Source organism: Acipenser ruthenus, chromosome 3, assembly GCF_902713425.1.
Source record: "Acipenser ruthenus chromosome 3, fAciRut3.2 maternal haplotype, whole genome shotgun sequence".
NCBI classification, from domain to species: Eukaryota; Metazoa; Chordata; class Actinopteri; order Acipenseriformes; family Acipenseridae; genus Acipenser; species Acipenser ruthenus.
Genome location: NC_081191.1, coordinates 20,840,511 through 20,867,587, shown reverse-complemented (window position 1 = coordinate 20,867,587; position 27,077 = coordinate 20,840,511). Strand labels below are relative to the sequence as shown.

General features: G+C 37.6%; 1 protein-coding gene across 3 annotated transcripts in view; it reads left to right on the top strand.

The window, feature by feature from the left end:
• Positions 1-27,077, top strand: part of csmd3b (CUB and Sushi multiple domains 3b) — a 472,577-nt gene that overhangs the window by 192,446 nt on the left and 253,054 nt on the right. For 2 of the 3 annotated variants that reach the window (XM_059012705.1, XM_059012704.1), the window contains exon 5: positions 1,181-1,388. In XM_059012705.1, the coding sequence (XP_058868688.1) occupies positions 1,181-1,388 (208 nt within the window). The remainder of the gene's footprint in view (positions 1-1,180; positions 1,389-27,077) is intronic. The other variant, XM_059012706.1, reaches the window with a different exon arrangement.

Genomic DNA, 27,077 nt, shown 5'->3' with positions numbered 1-27,077 from the left:
TCTAATATATAATCCAGCTACAAATAAACAGGCCCAAACAAATACATTTTCAAACATGATATAGAAGATTCAGTTGTGCTAGCATTCCTGATATGAATCGAGAGCAAGTTCCAAAGATGAGGGGCATTATAATTAAATGCCCTGGCTCTGACAGAGTTCAAATGAATTTTACGGACTTTCAGAAGATTAGCATTTTCTGATCTCATGGAACGACCCGGGACATATGGGGTCAACAGATCTTGAAGATAAGAAGGTCCAAGACCATGTAAGGCCTTATAGATAATAAGAAGAAGAACTTAAAAATAATAATAATAATATTAATAATAATAATAATAATAATAATAATAATAATAATAATAATAATAATAATATAGCGCCTTTCATAGTGGACCATCATCACAAAGCACTTTACAGAGGTAGGCTGTGAACTGTGCATTATATGCAGAGTCGCTTACAATAGGACACTGATTTAACATCTCATCCGCAGTGAGTCAGTCAGTGGCAGAGGTGGGATTTGAACTGGTGACCTTCTGGTTACAAGCCCTAGACTAATACCAAGATTAACTAAGATTACAATTTGTGATTGCAAGATTAATTGTGATTAATTATTTTAATCGCTTGACAGCCCTAATATATGTATATACTGTATAGTCTAATGTGTGTGTCTCCATGCTTGTATATTTAATTAGTCATTTAACAGATTATGTATACTGCTTTGAGGAATGTAGCTGGAACATGTATTAAAAAAAAAAACTTGTGTTGGACTAACATATTGAAAAGATGATAACAATGAACATGCTGTAACAGCAACAAATATCATATTGTATTGAAGGCATCTGTGCACCATTGAAAATGAAATGCTTGAGTACATTTTCCCACAATGAACGTTAGTCTAATAAAAGGTAACAGAACATATTCCATCTACAGTCTGCATCTGTTTAAAATGTTTTCCTCATACTCAAACAAATGAAGATGAAGCTGTTTTAATATGTAAACAGTAATTATAGCCACATTGAAAAGGGCTAAAAATAAGTGATGCTTAACCAAATTAACAAACAAGTTTGCCATTAAATAACTAAATTGAATCAGACTTGAATCAGCTGTTATTCTTCTATTAAAGTTTACATACTATCAAGTTATTAAGAAAGATACCTAACAGAAGTCTTTCTGTGTTTGACAGCTGAGGACACATGTGGTGGTACCCTAAGAGGTTCAAGTGGGATCATTTCAAGCCCCAATTTCCCCAGTGAATATTACAATAGTGCGGACTGTACATGGACCATACTTGCAGACCCAGGAGACACCATCTCCATCATTTTTACAGACTTCCAGATGGAAGAGAAATACGACTACTTGGAAGTGGAAGGATCTGAACCGCCTACAATATGGTGAGTCAATACAAAAAAACAATTTTGTATATTAAAAGTACTTATTATGAAGCTGTTATTAGCAGGCAGTACAACCTTTCTGAACAAATGTAATATTGTGCTTAAAAAATTGAAAGTTGATGAATGATTACTATTCACTAACATTGATTATAGGTATCTGTTAAACAGATCCTGACATTTTAATTAAAAACTAGACATAATATTTATTTTACCATTGCTACCATGCAGTTATAATTCTTGTCACTGATCATTTATATATTCTAAATAAAATGTGTGGCTCAGGTCTATTCTCAAGCTTTAAGGATACACATAATTTAAAATTCAATCCATGCTACAACAGCACTGCTGATCTGTCTGCCTCACAGAAGATGGCGCTTCTTTCTGTTTGCAGACAGCACATGCTCTCCCTGTAGCTCAATCTGGACTTTCTTGTTACATGTATTCCACAATGATGCTGCAATCATAACTAAGATTTGTGATTCTGAAGCCTTCATCATAACAAACACTAGTTTATAATAAAAAAAGCACACCATGTACAGTAAGATGTACAGGAAGATGAATACATATGTATTTTTCAATGAAAAAAGCAATCACTTTAGAGCACTGTGACAGAGAGGCCTACTGAATTGATATACAGCTTTTTATATGTACCAAGTCAGAAACTAGCAAAGAAACTCAGAACTGATTGATGTTTGATTTGTCCTCTCTATTTTACTACCAGACTTGACGTAATTTATGAAAGAACTCTCTTAGAAACACTTGTTTCATTGTATTATATTATAATGGCGTGATAGCGCAGTTATAGGTAAGAGCTGTGGCAGGGCCTTGTTTAAACTCGATTTTGAGGGGTATGTTTTCTCGGCTGTTTCAAAATGAATTGGGACGGCATTTCATACGCTCTGCGTCCATGAGACGGATCATTATGTTGTCCAAGTTTCTTCAAAATCTGTGTGGTAGTTTTTAAGTTACAGAATTACGAAAAAAATAGTTTTGACAAATTAGTTTTTTTTGCACTAAAATAACAGATTTAACGGCTGCATGTTTAAACACCATATCTGGCAGTTGGATAGTACTCATTGACTAGGAGTGCCTTTTCTTGAAACGTAAAAAACTGATGAAGTATTTAGCGAGTTTTTTTACATTACGAAGTTGATGTAGCAGCGAATGAAATTGTCAGTATATATTTAGTTTATATGCATTATGTACACTTTAAAACATAAGCATAAAACATCTATATTCATAATACTAATATATTGTGTATGATAGCGTATTACAAACAATATAATGTGCATCATAATTAATATTACCAAATGTTTGAGAGTTTGTTTCCGATCACATAATAAATTGCTCACAAACAATTATGAATTTGCTGCATTTGACTGATGATTTAGGTTCACAACCCTCCTTCTGTGTGAACTGTAATGCACGGTATATACAGTATAGTTGTGAATACATGAGGGGAGCTGCATTTGAACAAAAAAAAGTAAAGGCAGCGCTTAAGTGTTTTTATATGTGATTTACTCCAGCGTTTGGTTTACATGTTGAAATCCATGTATGTGGGAGATCCTGTTGTTCATGATTATTAGGCTATTATCTTTTTATATTAAGCAATGACATGGTTGAATTGATTGTATGGAAATGTGCCGTTCTCTTTAATGACACTGTTTGAATCAATGTACATTTTTAAACAAGGTATAAATATAAATATAAATACATTAATGAATATATTCAAGTTGTTATTAATACTCAATCAGACAGCTAGCCTAATATAAACGTAACTAAAGTATTCATGTTTTTAAAAATTGTTAAAAATATAATAGTGTTATAATAATAGCTTGTTTTATGTATGAGAAGTCTATGTATATGTGTGTAATGTATCTAAAATATGGTCCTACTTGGGAATGTTTATTATAATAATAGAGAATTTTTATTATATAAAATCTAAGAGTTGCACCACAAATAAAAAAAAAATACAAAATCCCCCAAAAAAGAAAGAAAAAAAGCTGAAATGGTTATGACAGTTGTAAATATTTGTATACTTTGAAGAGTACATAATAAATAACTTGTCTCACTCCAGGTGTGTTAATATTCCAACTAATAAAAGACACAACTTGTAATGTTAATTAAAGGGATCTTTATTTTGGAATAAATAACTTATGCATTGGTACACATGGCCAGCTATCAAAATGACATCCTTTTATGTTGTTGGCAAAATAATATGGAACTCAATATGCATTATTAATATTAACAAATTTAAATGTCAGGAATACAAGACTAGTTAGCAGATCAAAATTAGGTTTGGGAATCAAATGTAATTAAGTACTGTCATTTTCTATTGAGTTAATATTGAATTTATATGAAGAAATGATCACTTCATCATGCATGCCACACTTATCCATATTAAATACTAATTAGGACTGTAATTTTTGAACAGTCACATATTTTAAAGAGTACTTGGAAATTGCAGAATGTTATACAGTACAATGCTATCTCTCTTAATGACTTAATGTGACTGTGGCAAGACTGAGGTGCATCAGAAATGCTTGTTTTGTGCTTGTTTATTTCTTGTAAATAGTATTGTTATAAATAATTATTAGAGCCGGACGCTCTGTCTGGCCGCAACTAGGGTACCAGCAATGGTATCCCTAGTGTGGAAGGACATGCACACAAGTGTACAGAATACAAAACAAAATAGTGAGTAAAACGGCTAAAAACGAAAGGATGCCTTAAAGTGGCTCAGCACTGCTCCCACTAAAAGGGAGGTCCTGCTTCAGGAACCTTCTCTAAATAATCTGAGGTGAGATTTCAGTCCCCTAAACTAATTCCTATCCTGAATCAAATCCAAGTTAACACACACAGTGATCACAAGTGGTTACTTTATTTGGTCACCCTGGGTCGTTCGTACATGCAGTCACGAGGATTCTCAGCCAATTCACTTCAAGCTTACTGACAAAGAACAACATAATAGAGAACCAAGAACAAAGGAGTGGCTTTTTAGTCCATTTTTAAAGGCAAGTGATGAAGGTTAATTGATAATCAATTATTCAATTCACATCTGGCCACCTGCTGCACATTGGGTTTCAATTTGGCAGGGAGGGAAGTCTAACCTCCCAGCCCTGCCATGTCCAGCATACATTTATTTCCCAAAACTTTCAAATTCTACAAATTAAACACATTGTTACAAAACCAACCAAAAACCACTATTTACATGGGCAAGCCTCAGCCCTGCCACAGTTGCCTAAAGGGAAATGTAGATTCATCATTCATTCATTGATAAATCCCATGTAAAATATGCTTAACCCAAACTAGCCTCTTTTTCAAACAGATTCTATAATATATGTGGGAAAATGAATGTATTTGTTCCTACTGTTAGCTCGTAGTGTAGTTCTAGGTGTAGAATGGCAACATTTCAAGTTTTTAAAGTCAAAATTTTGAGTTTTTTTTTTTTTTTTTCTCGCATGGCCCTAGGACTCTTCCGTACAACATTGATAAATTGGAAGATAAAATGAAAAGGGTTCTCATCAAGGCCATTGAAAAGGTTAAAAACCTTCAATAGTGCATGCAAATTGTAATTCCTTCCTGCTGTTCGTTAAAATGTATTTAAACTGGATGCATGCTGACAGCTTTGAAATCCAGATTTAAGGCTGACATAACTGTTGACTTTACTTGACTGGCTATTATTGATTATGAGTTCATTGCACCCCTGCTGTGCATCTCCATATGACTGACAAGTGCTTGGCATGGTTAAGAAATTGTACATGAAACATTTTTACACAGCAATGCAGTTATTGTTGAACACATCATCTCATACGCAGTAGGTTTTGCAGGATAAAAATGTGACATGATGTGGCATCACTGATAATAGAGAACAGTATATGGTAGGGATGGGCATTTCTGTATAATTTAATAATCGAGTACACAGAATTTACTAAACGATTAAATGATTACAATATTATACTTCACATCAACGTACCACTGGCTAAAAATAATGCTTACATAATATCAAAATGGACATAAACTAAATAACAAGTACAGTATGCAAAACCCAACTGATGCATAATATCCAAACAGCAATTAAAGGCAACATAATAATGTACAGATTACAATGAATCAATAAGTGATGTCTTCATTGGATATCTATAAAAACATTTTACATTAAGTAACATATCATTAGATACGGTACATACTTCCCGGTCCTGTTATACGCTCTGCTGCATGAAGCCTTATAAGTAACGCAGTATAGAGTAGAAGTTAAATCATTGAATGTCATTAACTAAAACTTAAACATGTGTTTTTTGGTTTTGTTTTTATTTAACCCTGTCCTTCAACAGTGCTTATAGTCAATGTCTCTTTAGCGATATAATTACTGTACTGTACCGTTAAAGCTGAAGTGGTACAAAAAAACTGTCGGATTAGGTTTGCATAGATGGAGAAAACACGGTAAGTGCTTTTTGGAATGGTATTTTGTACATTGCCAAATACTGTATTACCGTGCTTTGTTTTGTAATAATGTTTACTGAATTTCTTTGTATAGTATATTTGCAGTACTGTAGTTCCCTTTCAAGTATGAAATGTAACCATTACCTAATGTGTCTTTACCTCCTAAAGACCCAGAAACCTGAATAGATATACCAAAGCTGCGTGCTAGTACTTGTGACACAGTCATGCCCACCCCCCGAGGGAATAAGATATCAGCATCATTTGGACCGGTGCTCTTCCTGCCTGGGGCCAGAGTATGCCAAAGAGGCACTCACTGACCACATCTTCTGCGAGTTTTGTTCCCCCCAGTGCACCCAGATTTTCTTTTTGAAGTCCAATCATCCTCAGGTCACCCAGCTACAGCTCCGGTTGTTTCCTGGTCGATGAGGGCGTTGTACAGCCTACATGACGTGGAGAAGCTGGCTGAAGTTTGGCCCAAATTCCTCCTGTAGACACTGCCATTGCCTCTCTAGTGCAGGCACCTAAACTAGCACTCCTGACCAAGGCTAGTTGCCCTAACAGCAGTCGGGTCTCAGAAGTCATTCTGAAGCGGGCTTACTCAGCCGGTGTGTTCGCCGCAAGGCTAGGTAATTATAATAGCATACTGGTAGCCTACCAGGCCTGTTTATTGATGGCTCTTTCTGAGAGTCATAGGCCCTCACCACAGCAGCTAGAGCAGCTTGGTGAATAAAAACCTGCTCTGTAGCTCCAAACTGAAGGGGCAGGAATCTTGCTCCTTTGATAGCTGCAAGACGGCAGCTTTGTCTTTCCCAGGCACGAGTGTCTGATGGGGATAAAGCACCACTGTTAGATGCCCCCATTACACCGGGGCACACCTTTGGTCCTGCGGTGGATGAGATGCTGCAGCGCTCTCACCGCTCACGGGAGTCCACAAAGGAGCTGGTGCATCTGCTTCCCAAGTGGCTACCCCCAGTGCGCAAACCAGCAGCAAACTGGTGCCTAAGGCCCTAGCAGCCTCATAGACTGCTACAGCCACGTGGCAAAAATCTCAGGTTAAGCCACAAGCCTAGCAGCAGCCCTAGCAGTTTGCTGCCACAAGCCCAGGGGCCCTTTTCAGGGAGCCATCTGGAGTATTGGTGTCAGTGCACCACAGACATCTGGGTGCTTACTGTTCAAACCGGCTATTCTCTGCAATTCAGGCACATTCCCCTCCTTTTCGGGGTGTGACTACAACATTAGTCACAGACCTGCAAGATGCTGAGGTATTGTCTCAGGAGGTGACAGCTCTGCTGCAAAAACGGGCTATTTGCACGGTACACCCTCTCCACTTGATGGAAGGGTTCTACTCCAGATACTTCCTGGTGCCCAAGCGGAATGGTGACCTCAGACCAATCCTAGACCTCAGACAGGTCAACCTGTATCTCAGCCAAAGGAGGTTCAAAATGTTGACCATGCAATTCTTGCAGTCAATCAGGCCAGGTGACTGGTTCACCATGGTGGACCTAAAGGACACTTATTTCCACATCCCCATAAGACCAGGGCACAGGAGGTACCTGCAGTTCACTTTTCAAGAAACAGCATACGAGTTCCGTGCCCTGCCATTTGGCCTCTCTCTATCTCCCTGTGTCTTTTAAAAGTGCATGGAAGCTATCTTGGCCCCATTGATACTCAAAGGCATCAGAGTGCTCAATTACCTGGACGACTGGCTCATTTGTGCCCAGTCTCCAGCACAGGCAGAAGCCCACACGGAGCTCATCACTGACCACCTTTATCGGTTGGGCCTGTCGGTGAATCGTGCAAAGAGCCAACTCACACCTTCGCAGATATGCTCCTGTCTGGGAGTGTGCTTGGACTCCAGGTCCAAGCTGTCCACTCTGTCAGACGGCAGAGTGCAGAGAATAGCCGCCTGTCTGGAGCTTTTTCAGCTCAACAGAGCACTTAAAGTAGTGACGTTCCAGACTTATGGGGTTGATGGCAGCAGCTTCCCAGACCCTTTCATTGGGTCTCCTGCTCATGCGCCCTCTCCAAGCCTGGTTCAACATCAGGGTTTTTCAGCCTGCTTTGAACCGTGGCCACCTAGTGACAATCTCTGGCCTTGCAGGATTTTTTGCAGGAGGTTCAAGGGAGACGTGCTTGTCCGGACGTACATCATTACCGTGGTGGCTTATATAAACCACCAAGGCGGTCTCGGGTCTCCCGTCTCCATCGCATAACCTGCAAGCTTTTGCTCTGGGCACATGAGAACCTCCTCTCACTGTGGGCAGTACACCTGCCCGGGATGATAAACGGGGCGGGGGACCTTCTTTCAAGGGGATCTCCCAGTGCCTCAGAATGTGGTGAGTCTCATTTGAGAGATGTTCGGGAGAGCAGCCCCCTCTGGTTCTCCATAACAGGAGACAGGGACCTACTAGCGATAGATGCCTTGGCACACTTGTGGCCGAGGCAACTGTTGAGGCAAATGTTTAATGCCTTCCCACCAATATTTAATACTGCAAAGGATTGTACAAAATAAATGATAATTTAAGATGTGTCAAGTAGCAAACTCATCACAGGCTACCTAAAGGGATTCATCTTCAGATTAGCTAAGAAGGTAAATATAAAGTACAGTATTTGTTAAAACATAATGTATTCATTAATAATTATTTAATGTTTATTGTATATTGGATTAAATTAATAAAAATATGATTGCACATACAGGATAACTTTTTTCTCTTTACAGAAATACTAGACAGATGCTGTCTAAAACATAAATCTGTTGACACCTGTTTATAGGTGTCATGTGAATTATATGCAGTAAAGAATTCCATAGGCACCTTTTCTCATTAGCATTCATGACATATGCTATATTCTGTCCCTGAGTGCATGTTTTTAATGAGAAGAGAATAGATGTTGTTCATGACTTTTCATTGATTTTTCTCTCCATTTGCAAAATGCTTTTTTTTTATATACCTGATAAAAAGTTCTGTAAGTGAATATAATTCAAATGTTGTCCTGTTATGCAAGTGCATAGTATTTAAAATAGTATGCCTTGAAGTCTATAAAATGTTAAATCACTTTGCATTTAGGGTACAAAACCCCCCAGAAATACTCAACAGTTAATTTCTGATTTTCTGACCTAGATATTAAATAGAGTATAATTTGAAACCAGATATGTCTCTTATATTAGGATGCAGTGTGTTTTTATGTGATACCTTTAAATGTGCAAACTCTTCCATTTAGTTTATAACTAATAAACGTTTATAAAATCCATAAACTATAAACATTGAGCACCTGACAAGTATTTACTGTATTGCCTATATCTAAATTCACAAACCCTTTTACTTCAGTGTCAATATCAGCCGCATTTTTTCTGAAACAAGAAAAACACCATTCAATAACAATTGTTTATTTGTGTTTTAAGAGTAGCCACTAGTGAATATAATTTTATTTTGTTGTTCACAATTGCTGTTGTTTCTTATTTAGCAGTAGGTGCCCTGAGACAAATTATAATTCCTTTTTTTTCAGTGATTGCACAGTGATTATTCTTTCATGTTTTATATATCTAGTGTAATCTTTGATAGTGAGAAGCAGTACTTAGTAATTCATGTGTTGTCAGTAGTTTTAATATACTTTTAGCAAACTATTTCACAATTAATTATAGTACTGCTTTAATTGAATGACCTTCCACTTGTGGGACCTGTGTTTTGCCCAAAATATAAAATGTGTAAAACAACATTGGTTACAAGATCAAATAATAATTTTAATTAGGATGTCTGTTCTTAGCTTTCATCATTTTGTAGTTTCTCAGACAAGTTTTAGATTAAAACCAATACAACTGTAAGGTTAGTTATGGTTTCTTAAAACATTGTATTCCATATGTGTCAGGGCAGAGGCCCTGCATACTGAGAAATTGGAGTTTTGTGTTTGCTTTTACACAGTCACATGGCGAAATGTTTAATTGTTTGATTGCTCTATGGGTTCATTAAAGTGTGGAATGTGGCCAGGCGATAATTGAATGATTAATTGTCACTTACCCCTGGCCACACCCTATGTGGAGTTAGGTTTTGTTTTGTTTTGTTTTGTAAATGAATAAATATACAGGCACTGCCCTTTTTACTCTATTTGAGTACTTAGTTTACAACAGAAGACACTGAAAAAGGTCCCGGACGTGGTAAAGAAATCCCCGCTTTGCCACGTATATTTAAGAATAGTGGTACTTTACATGTTCCGCTGTATTCTTGTTGTTAACAGTTATATGTACATCAAAAACACGATTTTGTAAGAAGAGAATTTCCTTTTGTCCTTTGCTTACATTTTTATTTTGTTTCCCAGTACAAAAATAAAGCTGACAGATTACATTCATAACCTTGCTGCTGCAGGCTATAATGTATAAGAGCACAGTAACATTCTTCAGAGGAAGATTGTTTCTTTGGGAAAAGTATACAAACCAGAAAGCCATCAAATGTGCATTATAATGAAGCAGAGAGTAAACTATGGAAAAAAATAAATAAAAAAAACATAAATGTGGGGCAGATGCAGCGTGATAGGAATAGACTAATATAGCACTGAAGACCTGTAAATATACTGAAAACATGTAATTAGAGTAAGTTTATCTTTTTGCAAAATTACTTAGTTTAACAGTTAATCCCAGCAGGGATGAGCCCTAACAATACACCATGGGCCCTATTTAGCAAATATGTGCGCAGCCACTTTTGCTCGGGCAAAAATGACAGCGTTAGTGAACCACCGCGATAGCGCACGAAAACGTGATTTAGAAGTCGGGTCTCATGCGTTGTGTAACGCATATCAAATAGCGAATCATGCGCCCAGCCAATCAAAGCACAGTGGACGGAGTAAGGTTACAACCAGTAAGGATTCAACATTCCCTTTAAGAGCACCTGTGTGTCTGCAATAGCAAATGGAGGGCATTTTGAAACCCCCAAAAAAGAAGAAAGGAGACAAAAGTGCAAAAAAAAAAAAAAAAAAAAATGTCCAGCAGCCCAAGTGAGGAGCATGACCAAGCCCTTCAAGCAAAGCTCCATTTTTTTTTTTTTTTTAGCAGCCTGGAGATGGAGGTGAATACTTACAAAACTGCCCAGTCCTTGACCACCCTCCGGCACCTCCTCAAGACAACACCTGTAAAACTCAACTCTCCCCTTATGGACAATAAAGCACTCTGCCTTTAATGCACTTTAACTTGCACTTATCTGCTCCCTATTTTACTGTATTTAATCCTGCACTAAACCCAATCTGTAGTATTTTGCATGTCATTTGCACTCATATCTAACCCTGATGTAACTATCAACACTGTTATCTGCTCTTGAACTGCCCCGATATCAAATCGTACTGTATTTTGTATTTGCTCTTATTAGGTCTGAAGTCATTGTATTTTGTATCTTGCTTTTAATTGTACTGTAATAACTTGATATGTATTTTTTGTATACAACTGTAAGTCGTCCTGGGTAAGGGCGTCTGCTAAGAATTTAATTAATTATAATAATAATAATAATAATAATAATAATAATAATAATAATAATAAGTCATCTATAAGGCTTTGTCTTTGTGGGCAGCAGTGTGGAGTATTGGTTAGGGCTCTGGACTCTTGACGGGAGGCTTGTGGGTTCAAACCTAGGTGGGGGACACTGCTGCTGTACCCTTGAGCAAGGTACTTTACCTAGATTGCTCCAGTAAAAACCCAACTGTATAAATGGGTAATTGTATGTAAAACTAATGTGTAAAAAAATAATGTAATTGTATGTAAAAATAATGTGATATCTTGTAACAATTGTAAGTCGCCCTGGATAAGGGCGTCTGCTAAGAAATAAATAATAATAATAATAATAATAATAATAATAATAATAATAATAATAATAATAATAATTTGTCTGCCCTGCACCACTGGGGCTTCAAGATCAGCATCTGCTTCCCTCAACCCCTGTAATCTTTCCTCTGTAAGTTCAACATCACATCCATTACGGAGAGCTATGTTATGTAAAACACAACCAGCCAGGATGATATTGCTAACCTTCTGAGGAGTGTACTGCAGTGTTCCACCAGAGACATCCAAACATCGGAATTGCATTTTAAGAATTCCAAATGTGTGCTCAATGACGTTACGAGCACATATACCTTTGTTCGGCGGGGGTCGTGGGGTTGATCAGCAGTTTCAGTAGCCACCGCTTCAGTGGATACCTGTTGCCCCCTATCAACCAGCCTCTCAGACTGTCATCCTGCTGAAATGCAGCTGCCACCTGCCAATTATGAGGATAAACGAGTTATGAGCGGAGCCAGGATGGTTTGCATGCACATTTGTGGTGTAGTTGTTGACAGAGTAGGTCCCCGTACGATTTATGTAGAGGTGTCTATTCTGTGTTGGTGCACGTAGCTGCACATGTGTGCAATTGATGGCTCCCAGGACATTAGGAAACCCATACCTCCCAAGAGAACCCTGCTTTGTATTTTGTTGCAGCTCATGAGAGACAGGGAAATGGATGAATTCTCCTGCCCACTTTACTAAAGCTACATTTACATCTTGCACTGCATAGCCAACTGGCTCATGTCTGCAGTATACTGTGAAGCCATAAATATGTGTGAGCTTTTTATTATGCGTTTTTCCTATATGAAAAAAAAAAATAGGTAGCCAACATTTCTGGAGCAAAATAGGGTTTATGGGTGTGATTCGCCAAATATTTAGGTCGCAAATATTAATGGCTTTACAGTAACCCACAGTACATTGGAACGAGCATGTGGCATAAAATGTTAGTGCAGCGGGTACCCTTAGTGCTACAGGCAAACAGTGTGCTCTCCGCATGTCTCCTTCTAGGTCAGCCTGGAGCAGTTGGCAGATGTCAGTGATTGTTTGTTGTTGAGGCAAAATTGCTGTGTGCATTGTGTGTCAGACAGGCTCAGAAAAGACAGATGACTTCTAAATATTTGGGGACGTCCCCTCCTCCTCCTCTCTCTTTGTCTGGCCACATAGAAATCCAGTGCACACTCCATGTTTCTTGTATTTCTCTTTTTTTCTCTCTCTTTACCTGCTTCCCTGGTAGTTTCAGCAGTATTTATAGTCGACCATGTCATTTGAGCACAGTTTAGACCTGTTTTTCACATGTCAATTGAAACGCAAACGTTAACACTGTTGATGCTAAATCACTACATTTGTATGTAAATAAGGACACTCCCCTAAAGTTCAGCCCATGTCCAGCGCTAACGCTGACTTGCTAGATGGGTACTAAAACATGGTTGCTAAATCACATAGGTGGGCAAAGTCTGTTTGCCCACACGTGTGCCTGATTCTGGTGCGCTCTGTCTGCGAAAGTGTTTTGCGATTGCCTTAGGGGTTTGTGAACGTTGCTAAATAGGGCCCTATGTGTTTGAGTAAAATTCTAGAAATGTAACATACATACATCAACCTATCTATCTATCTGCAGTATCGATCAATTGAAAAGTGATTCAAGTATACAGATCTCATACTGTACCCATCACATTTTTCTAACATCACAGAAAAATAACTTTGGTGGAAACATAAACAGATACAAATGCTCTAAATTCTGTTTGCAGGCTTTATTGAAAGTTCTATGGAACATTTACGGTGTTTTCTAGCTACTACAATACTTGCTTCTTTGCTATCTAGCTCACTTTCTCTCTCCAAGAGTGATTAACATATCCTCTATTCCAACAGATATAGAGATATAACTACCTGCTCTAACCCATGTATAGTGTATTATAATTGCCTTCTACCAGCATTAGTATTTGCTTCTTAGCATCAGCGTTGGTTCCAATAAGAGTGAAACAGTTGAGTCAATAATTGTTTTGTTAGTCAAAATAAAGTGGTAGCCTTTGGCTTTTATTTTGCTGAGCTTAACTTACAACATGCAACAATGTTGGAAACAAAGTATTCCTTTTTACAGAGTTACAGTCCTTTGCAGCCAGGCTTTGTGTAAAGCCCATAAACATAAACAGCAATCCCGCTTTTGAAATGTTGACTCACAAACACAGCTCTCTATTCAGTGCAAACTGAACAGTCAAAAGCCACAGGTTAAAGTAAGCAAAATACCTTGTCCAGTGCAGACGAGCAGAGAGCATGCAAAGATATCAGCAAATGGAGACAAAGTGTTTATTTTCCTTATTGCAATTTACAGTGCAGCACACACTACCTAACTAAACATTCCTTAACCGGAGTATATAAACTGAGTTCACTGGCATTTAAACACGCCCCAGCCGAGCGCAGATAAGTTTGAGAAAATGCACGTTAGCCGTTTCTCTTTGACCAGGCACTCGTCACACAGAGCTCCATTCCCTGTTGACTCCCCCACCAAAGAACCCCCGCTGATCGTCTGCACTGATTTTTACAACTTCTCCTAGCTGAAAACAAAATCATGACATAACAATATTCCTATGGGCTAGTGGCAGGACCTAAGACCCTCAGGCAGCCAGAAGACACCCTTAAACTAGGAAGTAACTCGGAACACATTTTGTTTACATAACCGCAAATGATTTAACAGAACAACTGGACCGAGTGTTAAGAATAAACAGTGTTTGGACTATTTACTACTTGTGAATGTGTGTGTGGCAGTGCGTGGGTGTAGGGGTGATGCAGGTGCTCCAGATCCAGGTTCTCTTTTTAATGGTCTCCTTGACCGTATGAAATAATAATGCTGGCTATAACTATGGGTACTGCCAGCGTATAAACCAAGGGGTTGCAGTCCCAAAATAATAATACAAAACACAGACACACAACACAGATACAGACATGTCTCCGGACAGTGTGTGCTCTAGGTGCAGGTGCAGTGCTTTAAACAGTGGTGCTTGCTTGTTTACAGGTGCAGTGAAGTCCGGGCTTATTGCTGGCTTGAAGCGGCAGCTGCCAGATTCGTATTAGCCGTCTGGCAAAGACAAATGTACACAGTTACTAAAGCAAACACTTAACTCACGATTTCACAGTCCTCGTTTCCTCCCATTAACAACAACAAAGGAACCGATTAGGGCGTCACAACCCCCTAAAGTACCGTAAGCCCCGCCCCCTCCGATATCTAGTTCAATCATGTCCCCTCCAATTCATGACTGAAACGTCGCTCACCGTACTGCTTCCGAACTGCCCAACCATTCAGTATAAGGCACACCGTTCTTGTTGTACAGTGCCCTCATAGGTCGAGAGGGAGATTGTTGATTCGGATTCATTCGCTCTCTGTCACACTACTATATTGAGTGAGATTATTCTTTTGTTTTGAACAGAAACAAAACATTTTAACCTCACATAATTAGATTATAATTTTACCATCTGGGGAAAACAACCATGAAACAACAGGAACGGATCATCACTAGAAACAATGTATCTAGTACAGGTACATTACAGTATTAACAGATGGGTCCTGTTTCTTACACAGTATATTGCACATTTTCTAATCTTCATTTTCTTTCTTGTCTTGGCAGTAAGTGTAATTTAGTTGTACCAGTTTGACCGGTATAGTATAGGGTTATAAAAAAAAAATTACCTTTCTCATGTTAAATGGAATTAATTAGGTATTTTAAGTAATTGTCAATCTTCTGCTGGTCTACAAGGACATAAAAAAATTGACTTTCATTTACTTATTATGTGGCAGAAGTAACAAGCCTTGGGGTTCTGTTTTTTTTTTTAATTTTTTCTAATGCCTAATGACCCACTCTGTGTACATTTTACTGCAGTATACAGTTTTATAAGTGTTTGAAAGCATGTTTTTTTTCATTTTTTTTGTTGTAAAAGACCACTTTGAACATCATTTGATCATCTTTCAACTTGAAAAGTGCATCATTAGATTAGATTGTTTATAAAGGCTATGAAGTGGCAACTATTAGATTAGATTGTTTATAAAGGATATGAAGTGGCAACTACATTTGATCTGTTCAGTAAAGGCTAATGTTTTTTCTTTTTCTAGAAGATTTGGCTTGACGTTTGTTTTCATCTGTTTGACCTTTCTCGGAGAGTATTATACATTTTTAAATCAGCAAGTATTTTAAAATACTGTACTGTTTTTATTCTGTGCCTTTTATACTCAGATTTGTATCTTCTTACACTATATTATTTCTGAGAGTTCTCATTTCCAATTTAATATGTGTATGTCATCATTCTTTTACTATGGGCTGTAAGAAATTGTGAAATGGTGATAATTTTGTTATATTAGCTTTTTATTCATAATTTAGTATATTATAAAAAGGCAAGATCCTGGGCAAAACATTTACACATATGTTGACCTTAAAATGCAATGGTGGTGTTGTTATTCAGTAACATGATTGGTTTGTGACAGGGAGTAGTTTTTGGTGTGCATAAAGACTTTGAACTATGTAGCACTGTTCTGAAGGATGCCAAAGGCTCACCAGTTTTTCTTTGCTATGTCTTTACTATGGCACAATACAGTAGTCCCCACGTATAGGAACACCTCCTAAGAGAACACTTCAGCTAAGGGAACACCTTTGTGGTGAAACAGATTTTTCCCATTGTAAATGCTCCGGCTAAAGGAACAAGAACTTACCTTAAAGGAACACCTTCTTGGCACCGATAGCGATTTGTTCACAATGGATACAGTACTGTTTTGTAAAAAAGCGACTTGTCATCGCGAGAGTGTCTTGAGGGACACTGATTGGTTTATTAAATCTTTCCAGAACCGCCGTCATTGAATTTTTTGTATTCTGGGACGATGGTGGTTTTTCTACCATTGATGTATTGTTTTCTTAAAGAGACGATGCATCGATGCATCATTTTTTTCCATATGGCAAAACATACAATATTAGAGAATAAACAAATCACACGTTTTCAGATATCTGATGTAAGCACGAAAACAAAACATTTCTGCAGTTTATCTTTTTCTAATTTTAGAGTAAAATAAACCTTAGACATTTCCTATGTTCTAATATAAATCAAACAATACCCAGCGAGTTTCTCATTCTCACAAATGGTTAAAATGATTAAAATGTTTCTTACCTAAATGTCTTGACTGACAGCAACCGGTTAGAAAAAAATCCTTTGCAACAAAATCCAACAAAGTGGGAACACTAACCAATTCAACTTTAACTAATTTAACTTTTCACAAGTCCAACTTATTTTATAAAGTCCATGGTCCAGAACGATTTACTTTTTGTTTTTGTTGAGAAAAATGATGGCATCCACATTTTCCGGTTTCAAAGAGGAACGGAGTTTGTTAACTATTATCCCAGCCTTGCTGAACACCCGCTCACTTGGGACCGATGTTGCTGGGACACTTAACATGTCCATTGCCAAGGTTGCTAGTTTTGGAAAGCATGTCTGCTTATTTCCACCACAGCAGTGGATCTTCATTAACATTTAATGGCATTTCAGAGCTATATGTCATCACCTTTTGTCTGATTGATTAGGCTTTCCTTGGAGGTCATCTCTGGTTGCTGCTGTCCACGAAATAACAATTCTAATGCTTGTTCTGTCTGTTTTACGGCACACGTTTCGGAGGACACGTGTGTCTGTCTTCGTCTCTCCCGAGTCAGCGCAGGGGTGGCAGCGGTGAGCCGGGTTGAAATAAGATAAGAATTGGGCTTTCCAAATTGAAGAGAAAAACAAGAAAAAATAATTGCCGATTCCAGACAAAAAATACAAATAATAATAAAAAAATGACTTGGTACGGCCTTTAGTTATAATATAAAGTTGTGCGAGGTTACGTCACAAACAGGATCTTCACTGATAAATAAGATAATAAGATATTTAAAAAGCAGTAGGTTACCAGCCTTTAAAACATAACTTAATATTAATGTTATATTTGATTAATTGTAAAAAATAATATTTACTAAATTGCATTTTTGGTATCACAACATATGAATTAATTATTTATAGTTGTCAGATCATTTATCCTAGCCCAGCCGCTCCAGAAAAAAAAAAAAAAAAAAAAAAAAAAAAAAAACAGTAAAATGGTTTTGAATTAGATTGTTGTATTATTGTAGTTTCCCTTAAAGTGTATTCTGGCTTAGAAACCTCCTCGTGAATGTCACATAAATCTACAAGGCTTAAATCATTACTCTGGTTCTCATGAAGTTCCAGCAGTATTACACTTGCAGTGGCAATGTGTTTATTTGTGAAATACAACTAGCCTTAAGTAGTTTGCCTACTTTCGTAGGGTTTGTGTGGCTCCATAGTTGTGATCTAGACAGCAAAAATACATCTTTAAGATACAATGGGTGCTCAGTCCTTTCGATAAATGGTATATTATTATAAAATGTCAATGCACTGCCATCATAGTTTTGCAGGTACAGTATTAGACTACGACACTTAAGTATTTCCAGCATCAGCATCAAATTCACATTGTTGCCTTCCTGAGATAGCCTTTTGCATAGCAGCCATTGTTTGATTGCATAGCATCCGGCTCAGAGGCAGACTGACGTTTGGGTTTTTACAAGACAGCCATTGACTCAATTGCGAATACCTTTGGAAATAGCTTGTAATCTGTAGGAAGGCAAACATGGCCATGACCATTGTTAAATGCATATCTGGAAACATTGTAAAGCGCAAACCTCTGACTGACTTGAGGAGTTATCAGAAATCAAATTTACATAGTGTGGGTACAGGTTCATTGGTTTTGCCATAAAGTAACTATTCAGAATACCTCAAAAGTTTATTTCCACTAAGTCACAGTTACCCAAACCATCTTGTCATGGGGAGCTCTTAATAAATACCATTTTCTGGCATGTTTTTTTTTTTTTTTTTTTAATCATTTGAATGATTTTTCTGGCAAATCTAGAAACACAAGTATTGTATTTGATTGCTATGTTAAATATTATTATTATAATTATTATGAATTATTTGTTATCGTATCTGATAGCATGTACAGTATAAGGGTAGGTATTGTGCAGTATGCAAGGAGTGCTTGATTAAAAAAGCTGCTTGTATTTGACAACAAAAAAATCATCTTTTTAAATTTGTGAAGTAAGTGCAGATTAGAGAAAAATAAACATATTAATTTCTTAATCCTAATAAGCATATATCATTGTGAAAAAAATAATCATTTTAGATTAATGAGATTGCAGCATATCCGTAATACATCAGAAAATGAAGCACACATCCAAGGTTTTTAAACAATTCTCAGCGAACTTGTTTCCCTTTATTTGCTTAGGTTATGCTCATACAGTTCTCTTGGAAATGGAATCATTGACTCCTATGAAAGGATGCTGCCTATCATACTATACTGTACCACAGATGTTTGCTTTCCAGGCGGAAATGCTAAAAGCTGTGAGAGCTTAAAGGGCTGTGAAATGGATCACTGGTTTGCAGTCAAATGTATTGAGAACAGCAGGCGGTTAACAACCATAGCCGCACAACAGTGTCTCAAAACAGTTTATTTTTATTCTAGGGCTTGCTTTTAATTTGGAAAGGAAACCAAGTGTGTCTGCTTCAAAACACCCTACACATGTATTGTTCCCATTTAACCATTTTAGGTGAGATGTCAATAATCAAACATTTCATTACTTTTTAAAAAGAAATACGGATTATTTGTAAGAACAATATCTCATTGCTTATCTTATGGTATAATTATTAAACAAATAAATAAGAATTTCTTGCTACCCAGAATTATGGCAAGCCTACAATTAACACATAACTTCTGCATTACCCAAACTGTCTTGTACTGAGTGCAAACAACTCTAACTGCCAATTAGTAAAGGCTAGCTGAATTTGTATCAATCAACAGATATGGCCAAGAGGGAACTCCTGGTAGCATTTTCTTTCTGAAAATGAAAGGTTGATTTAAAAGAAAAGAAATACATCACTCAGAATATGATGACAATCTTTTTTGGGGGAAGGGGGTGGGAGACCAACAATTGCATATATCTGGACAACACCATCCATTAGGGATTGCTTGCTCTAATAGGCAAAGTGTTTAAGACTTTTTGTTTAGATCAAAGTATTTACTGTGCAATATTCTCAGCACAGAACATCTTAATAATTCATGCAACAGGCATTTACGTTTGCATTGCATCTGTTTGTATATTGGGGAACAGGACAATGCCAAGCAACCACAATGGACCTACTCCACACCAATGCCATTTCCATGAAGCGGCCCAAAAAATGTGCATTGTCCTTGAGGACAGAAGTGGAGGTGTTGGAAGCGGTGGATAATGCACCACTGTACTAGAAAGAAGAAAGATGTTGCTGCAGGTTTCAACATGCCCCGCGAACAATGTCTCAACCATTCTGAAAAACTGAGATACAATAACACAGGCCTATGAATAGCAAATGGTGGCTGCAAGTCATTAGCGTTTCCAATTTGCTCATTACCCTGTTGAGGAGACTGTGTGCTTTTGTGGTTTAAAAATGCCTGTGATCATAATGGGATATGCAGATTAAGTGCAGCTCATTTGCAATGTACACTATAGTGTTTAAAAGTTCACTTCCATCCATATTTTCAATACAATGCACAGCACTTTTACATTTATAATACCTTTCATTGTCCTGTTATTGGAATTTGATTTTAGTGTTACTGTAACTTCAATAACAACCAACAGTATGCATTTGGCTTAGACTCCTGAAATTAGAATTATTGATTTTTTGATGGTGTGTGTGTGTGTGTAATATATATAGTAGTCTCCATGTATAGGAACACCTCCTAAGAGAACATTTCACCTAAGAAAACACCCTTGTGGTGAAAAAGATTTTTCTCATTGTAAATGCTCCGCTTAAAAGAATAAAGGAACTTTGCTTAAAAGAACACCTTTTTGACACCGCTAGCAATTAGTTCGCGACTGATACAGTACTGTTTTGTGACCTGATAACTCATCAGCATCAAACTTGTCATCGCGAGAGTGTCTTGAGGCACACTGATTGGTTTATTCATTCTTTCCAGAACTGCCGACATATCATTGCCTTGTTTTGTATTCTGATTTTTCCACAAGAGCAACTCATCGCTACAAAATGGCATATAAACAAATGGCAAAATGTGCCGCTGTTTCTCATGCTACAAAAAGTTGAAAATTGTTCGAGCTCCTGAAAAAAAAACTGAATCTGACACAAGTCGCCAAGCAATTTGGTGTCTTCCGTTCTGGTGAGTTGCTTCACCATTCTGTTAAATAATGTTGTGCTTTGCGCCTGTACAGGTATTCATAATTAATCTGCTGCATTTTTTTTCTTTAAATTTTGTCGTTGCCAATTATTTTTATTATTTTCTCCCAATTTAGAATGGCCAATTATTTTTTAAGATCAGTTCACCGCTACCACCCCTGCGCTGACTCGGGAGGGCGAAGACGAACACACACTGTCCTCCGAAGCGTATGCCGTCAGCCGACCGCTTTTTTTCACACTGCGGACTCACCATGCAGCCACCCAAGAGCTACAGCGTCGGAGGACAACGCAGCTCTCGGGCAGCTTACAGGCAAGCCCGCAGGCGCCCGGCCAGACTACAGGGGTCGCTGGTGCGCGGTGAGCCGAGGACACCCTGGCCGACCTAACCCTCCCTTCCCCCGGGCGACGCTTGGCCAATTGTACGCCGCCCCCTGGGAGCTCCCATCCACGGTCGGCTGTGGAATTGCCTGGACTCGAACTCGCAATGTGCAGACTATAGAGCGCATCCTGGACACCACGTGGAGCGCCTTTACTGGATGCGCCACTCGGGAGCCCCCTTGCTGCTCCATTTTTTAGCGTGTGTAGGGTTGCTGTGTTAATTTAGTTTGATGGTTAGTTTATGGTTAGTAATTACACTAAACTTACCCTCTGTTTCAATAACAAATAAAAAAAAAAATGATACCCAAATCTTGCCCTCACAATGGGGGGCTTGACTTTTACACAAGGTTGACTTTTACTCGAGCGAATACGGTATGATAACGCTTTACTTCGGACATTTACCAGTAAATCTCAAGAATAACCAAGTGCCTTTGGCTAATGACCGAATGTCTTGTTTCGTGCTTTGTAAAGGCTTCATGAGTCCTGTGTAACTCCAAGTGCCACAAAAGTACCATGCTGCTATAAGTAAGTAAATATTTACTGTCTTTGTGGCATTTTGTGTCATAACCAAAGTGTGATGTTCTGTTGAAAAACTAAGGTCCTAAATGGTTTCATTTGCATTTAACAGAATGTTATTTTACATTAAACGACTACATATTTGGAGTACAATAGCCTTCAACACCATTGCTAATGGTTTTATACACAAGTGTAGCAGAATGTTGGTTGTGCTATATAAGTGGATCCCAACATTGTCCAGTACCATATTGAATTGCTAAATTGTGCAATACTGAAAGCTCATTACTGATTATTTTGTTAATGGAAAATGTGTATGCAGAAATACAGTGTCGTGAAAAAATATTTACCCCCTGTCTGATTTTCTGCATTTTTGCATTTTTTTGACACTGAATGTTATCAGATCTTCAACCAAAACCTAATATTAGATAAAAGGGACCCTGAGTGAACAAATAACACAAAAAATGTATACATATTTAATTTATTTATTAAAGAAAGTTATGCAACACCCAATGCCCCCGTGTGAAAAAGTAATTAGACTCAGTAATTGGTTACCCCACCTTTAGCAGCAATAACTGCAACCAAACGCTTCCTTTAGTTATTGATTAGTCTCTCACAGCGCCGTGGAGGAATTTTGGCCCACTCCTCCATGCAGAATTGCTTCAACTCAGTGACATTTGTGGGTTTTCGAGCATGAACTGCTCGTTTCAGGTCCTGCCACAACATCTCAATGGGGTTTAGGTCTGGACTTTGACTAGGCCATTCCAAAACTTTAAATTTCTTGTTCTTCAACCATTCTGATGTAAACTTGTTTGTGTGTTTCGGATCATTGTCTTGCTGCATGACCCAGCTGTGCTTCAGCTTCAGCTCACAGACGGATAGCCTGACATTCTCCTGTAGAATTCTCTGATACAGAGCAGAATTCATTGTTCCTTCAATGATGGCAAGGCGTCCAGGTCCTGATGCAGCAAAGCATCCCCAAACCATGACACTACCACCACCATGCTTGACCATTGGTATGAGGTTTTTACTGTGGAATGCAGTGTTTGGTTTTCGCCAGACATAACAGGGCCCATGTCAGCCAAAAAGTTCCTCTTTTGACTCATCTGTCCATAGAACATTGTTCCAGAACTCCTGAGGATCATCCAGGTGCTTTTTGGTAAACTTGAGACGAGCATTCCTGTTCTTCTTAGTGAGCAATGGTTTCCGCTTTGCTACTCTGCCATGAATCCCATTTTTGCCCAGTGTCTTTCTGATGGTGGAGTCATGAACACTGACCTTAGCCGAGACGAGAGAGGCCTGCAGATCCCTGGATGTTGTTCTAGGGTTCTTTGTGACTTCTTGGACGATTTTACGCCTTGCTCTTGGAGAGATTTTGGCAGGACGGCCACTCCTGGGAAGATTCACTACTGTCCCAAACTTTCTCCATTTGGACAGTATGGCTCTGACTGTGGTTCGGTGGAGCCCCAGAGCCTTAGAAATGGCCTTAGAAATGTAACCCTTTCCAGACTGACAGGCATCAACAACTTTTTTTCAGAGGTCTTCAGGAATTTCTTTTGTTCGTGGCATGATGTGCCTCTAGAACCTGTGTGCTGACAACTTCACTCTGATGGTAAGGGCCAAAGTTAGTCAGATTTATACTGGGCAGGGCTGGGCCAAATCAGGCCTGGTTGTTAATCAAAATACTCAAACAGCTGACCCTAATTATCCCTTTAATTGGGTTGAGTTAACTAGAGAGGGCAATAACTTTTTCACACCTGAAGATTGCATGTTTGATTACCTTGCACACCAAACAAATGAAAGAAGCACCAAACTTTGGTGTCATTTTTTTCTCTCAGACTCCCTCTATATACTACTACAACCCACAAAAAATTCTGACCAAATACAATGTGAAAAATGTGCAAAAATGCAGACAATCAGACAGGGGGCAAATGCTTTTTCACAGCACTGTACATATATAGGAATAAATTAATTATTTACACAATAATACACTCCAGGGTCTGTGTGTTATCATGAGATATCACCACGCCTTGGGTGCGTTGTGAGAGATGAAGTCAAGTGCTTTCAACCACCCAAGAAGTGGTGACATCTCATGATAACACACAGACCCTGGAGTGTATTATTGCTATTATTAAATGAGTCTATGTGTGTGGTATTGTTCCACAGTAACTAAAATTATTAGCTAAACAATCGAACATTTGATTTTAAACCATTTTGTATAATATATTCTTTTTTGGGACTTTGATAATAGTTTATTGTTTAGGCTTTGCAGATAATGAACTGGATGTTGCCATTCATTGTTTCAACATGTATGTATGGGTTTTGTCCGGTAGACAGAGCTGCTGCTGCTCCTGTTGTGAAATTCTCATTTATGGTTGTTTTTTTGACAGGAGGAAATTGAAGTGAATTTTCTTTATCTTCTGTTGCAGTGAGTAGGTTGCGCCAGACTTCTCGCTGCTTGAGAGTTGGGTGCCAGTAGCTTTTGATGATATTGTTTTTAAATTAATGTCAATGTTCTTTTCAGTTAGCCAGTCACAGTTGGTGTTTTCCTCAGTTGTATTCATTTCTAGATTGACTAAATCTACTCCATTTACCTCAGTATGGCGAGATGTTGACATTTTCTTTTCTTTTTCAATGTTTTCAGATACAGAACATTTGTAGTTAATCTCAGGGATTGCTGTCATACTGACTGACTCGAGTGGTTTTGTTTACCCAGGCGTACAGCTATAGTTGGCGTATTGATTTTGTTTACTGTGATCAGGCTGCTTCAGAGAAGGAAGTTCTGCACTGTTGTGTTATTTCTAATCGCTAGAGAGGTGATCTCAGCCAATCAGAACCTAGTATTTTTTGGCAATTGTTTCTACCCATTTAATAATCAAAGATATACCTGCATTTACCAATCAGCTTTGGTAAATCACAAGATTAGCCCGTAAATGTCTCAAAAACAATCTAATTCTTCATAATTTCTGACATTTACCAATAAGCTTTGGTAATCCTAAAATTAACCGGTACATTTTTGAAAAGCAATCTTTTTATTTATAATTTCAGACATTTACCACCTTATTTGGTAAATGTTGATATTTACTAGCAAAACCTATGATTGACCCGATGCAGTGGCACAGCCAGCATTAATTTTTTGGGGGGGTCTAGGCAAGTCCGTCTGAAATGTAACTGAAAAAAATAAATAAAATACCCCTACTCAGTTTTACAGTTTTGTTATATGAAATAAACAATAAAAATAATAATAACAATTTTAATCGATTAAAGATTAATCGATTAATCATGCCTTTGGGTGTTGATCGATTTAAAAAAAGCATTGATCGATTAATCTAGTCTACCCATGTGCTGTAGCAAAAAGCAGTGCTTGAGATAGAAGGATCTCAGAGAGTACTTCAAAAGACGGTGGCAAACGGCTTACAGGGAGATATACCCAACATTTTGACATAGCTCAGAACAATGTTTTTCTGACTTCCTTGCGATTGTAAAAGCTCCACAGTAAATGGCAGACTCGGTGCGTCTCCAGGATGATTGACCTACCCCGTCCACAGAACTTGTGTCGTTTCAGACCTATCGTAGCTCAGCCCTCCTTCATTTGAAAGTGTAGTGGTGGCTTGTTTTAATATCAAATACATTTTGTTCACAAATAAAATAAAATACAAATCTAGATTTAGATATAGTTTCAGTTTATAGATAGGGAGGGGGGCTTAGCTTTTAGTTTAAATTAACGGGATTTGCTGCATGCAGAATGTAGAAAACGAGCAAACGGGTGCAACATTTTATTAAACACATCTTTAATACAATCTAAATAAAGTTATAATAAAAAAAATAAGCTGGACAAACATTACAATTACTATTCGTAATTGCATTAACATTATTTAAAGACTAGTCACAGGTATACTGTAATAATAATAATAATAATAATAATAATAATAATAATAATAATAATAATAATAATAAAATCTGTTTCATTTACGGGGCTTTGCTGTGAAACAATTAAATGGGCTTTTAAGTCCTCCATGTCCTTACTTTCTCATTTAAAAGAAGAATGAAGAACGAGAAAATGAGAGAGCAGCATTTTCATAAGTGACTAGTTTTGTAATGGAGTTAATACAATTACTTATAGTGATTCTAACAAGTTGCAAGATTTGCTCTTCGGTGCTTTCCTTTCACGGCAGTACTATGAGTTTATCTTCTCATCTGTGTCGCAAGTAAGTTGATTTTTCTTTTAAACTATTCTATTATATTAGTTTAAATCTGTACCATGGCAGTACATTTACAGCTATAGCTTAAGTCTAAGTCTTAATTATGACACTCAGCTAACTAAATGAAACTAAAATAAATGACCTGTTAGTTTCAAGTTTATACGAAAAACAGGCCAACATATTCAACACAGTAATGGTTGTACATAGTAGCGCTGCTAATTTACAGTAACACATGGCACAGTATTTTATGTATTATATTAAAAGACTTGCTTTGGCTAACTTCAGATTACAAGTAAACATTTTTATTTATTGTCAAATTGTTAAATTAAAGTTGTCTGTTAACTGTTAGGTGTCATTAATAAATGCTTGTAAAAAAATAACAAGTGTTTATGCAATTAATATCAAGTGTTACTTTTAGTTGTCTTTCACTACAATTGCATATTATAGCAGACAGGTGTGATTAATTGATTTAATTAATCGTCCAGATGGGTTGATTAATCGATTAAAAGAAAATGCCAAGATTAAACCCCCTAATAATGACAAGTGATTGCTTCACATGCTGTCGTAGTCAGAAATCAGAGAACCTCACAATGTTTTTTTCTTACTTGGTCATTGTGATGTATTGTATCCCTACGCTTCTGCTCATCCAGTTGAACATCAATCCTTGTTTGTCCAAAGGAGTGTAACAGTGGCTTGCAAGTGACTTTGTGGATGCTTATGTTTGTGTGCTGATTTTGTTAGACAGCCTATATTGCTATAGCCAGTGCTGTTCCATTTTGCCTGTTCTGTACTGAACAAAAGACAATTCCAGCAGCATACTTTTTTTTTAAATTAACAGCTACCGGTAAGCTACGAATACCTTTCAATTTGAATTTTGGAAGTGGCGAGTATATCCCTTCCCTTCCTGTGTCAGTTTGGGTATTTGTGGTGTATACCTCCATTTACTCTGAGAAAGTTCTTCTTGAAAATTGATTCGTAACCAAATCGACTATGATGTCTCTGTTGTCTAAAATATATATATTTTTTAAAAGCAATTTAAAATCTTATTTAGAGGTTGTCAATATAAGTCTCAATAACAGCCTCTATAATAAGCAATATTACACAAAATTCAGCTATTCTTACACCCTT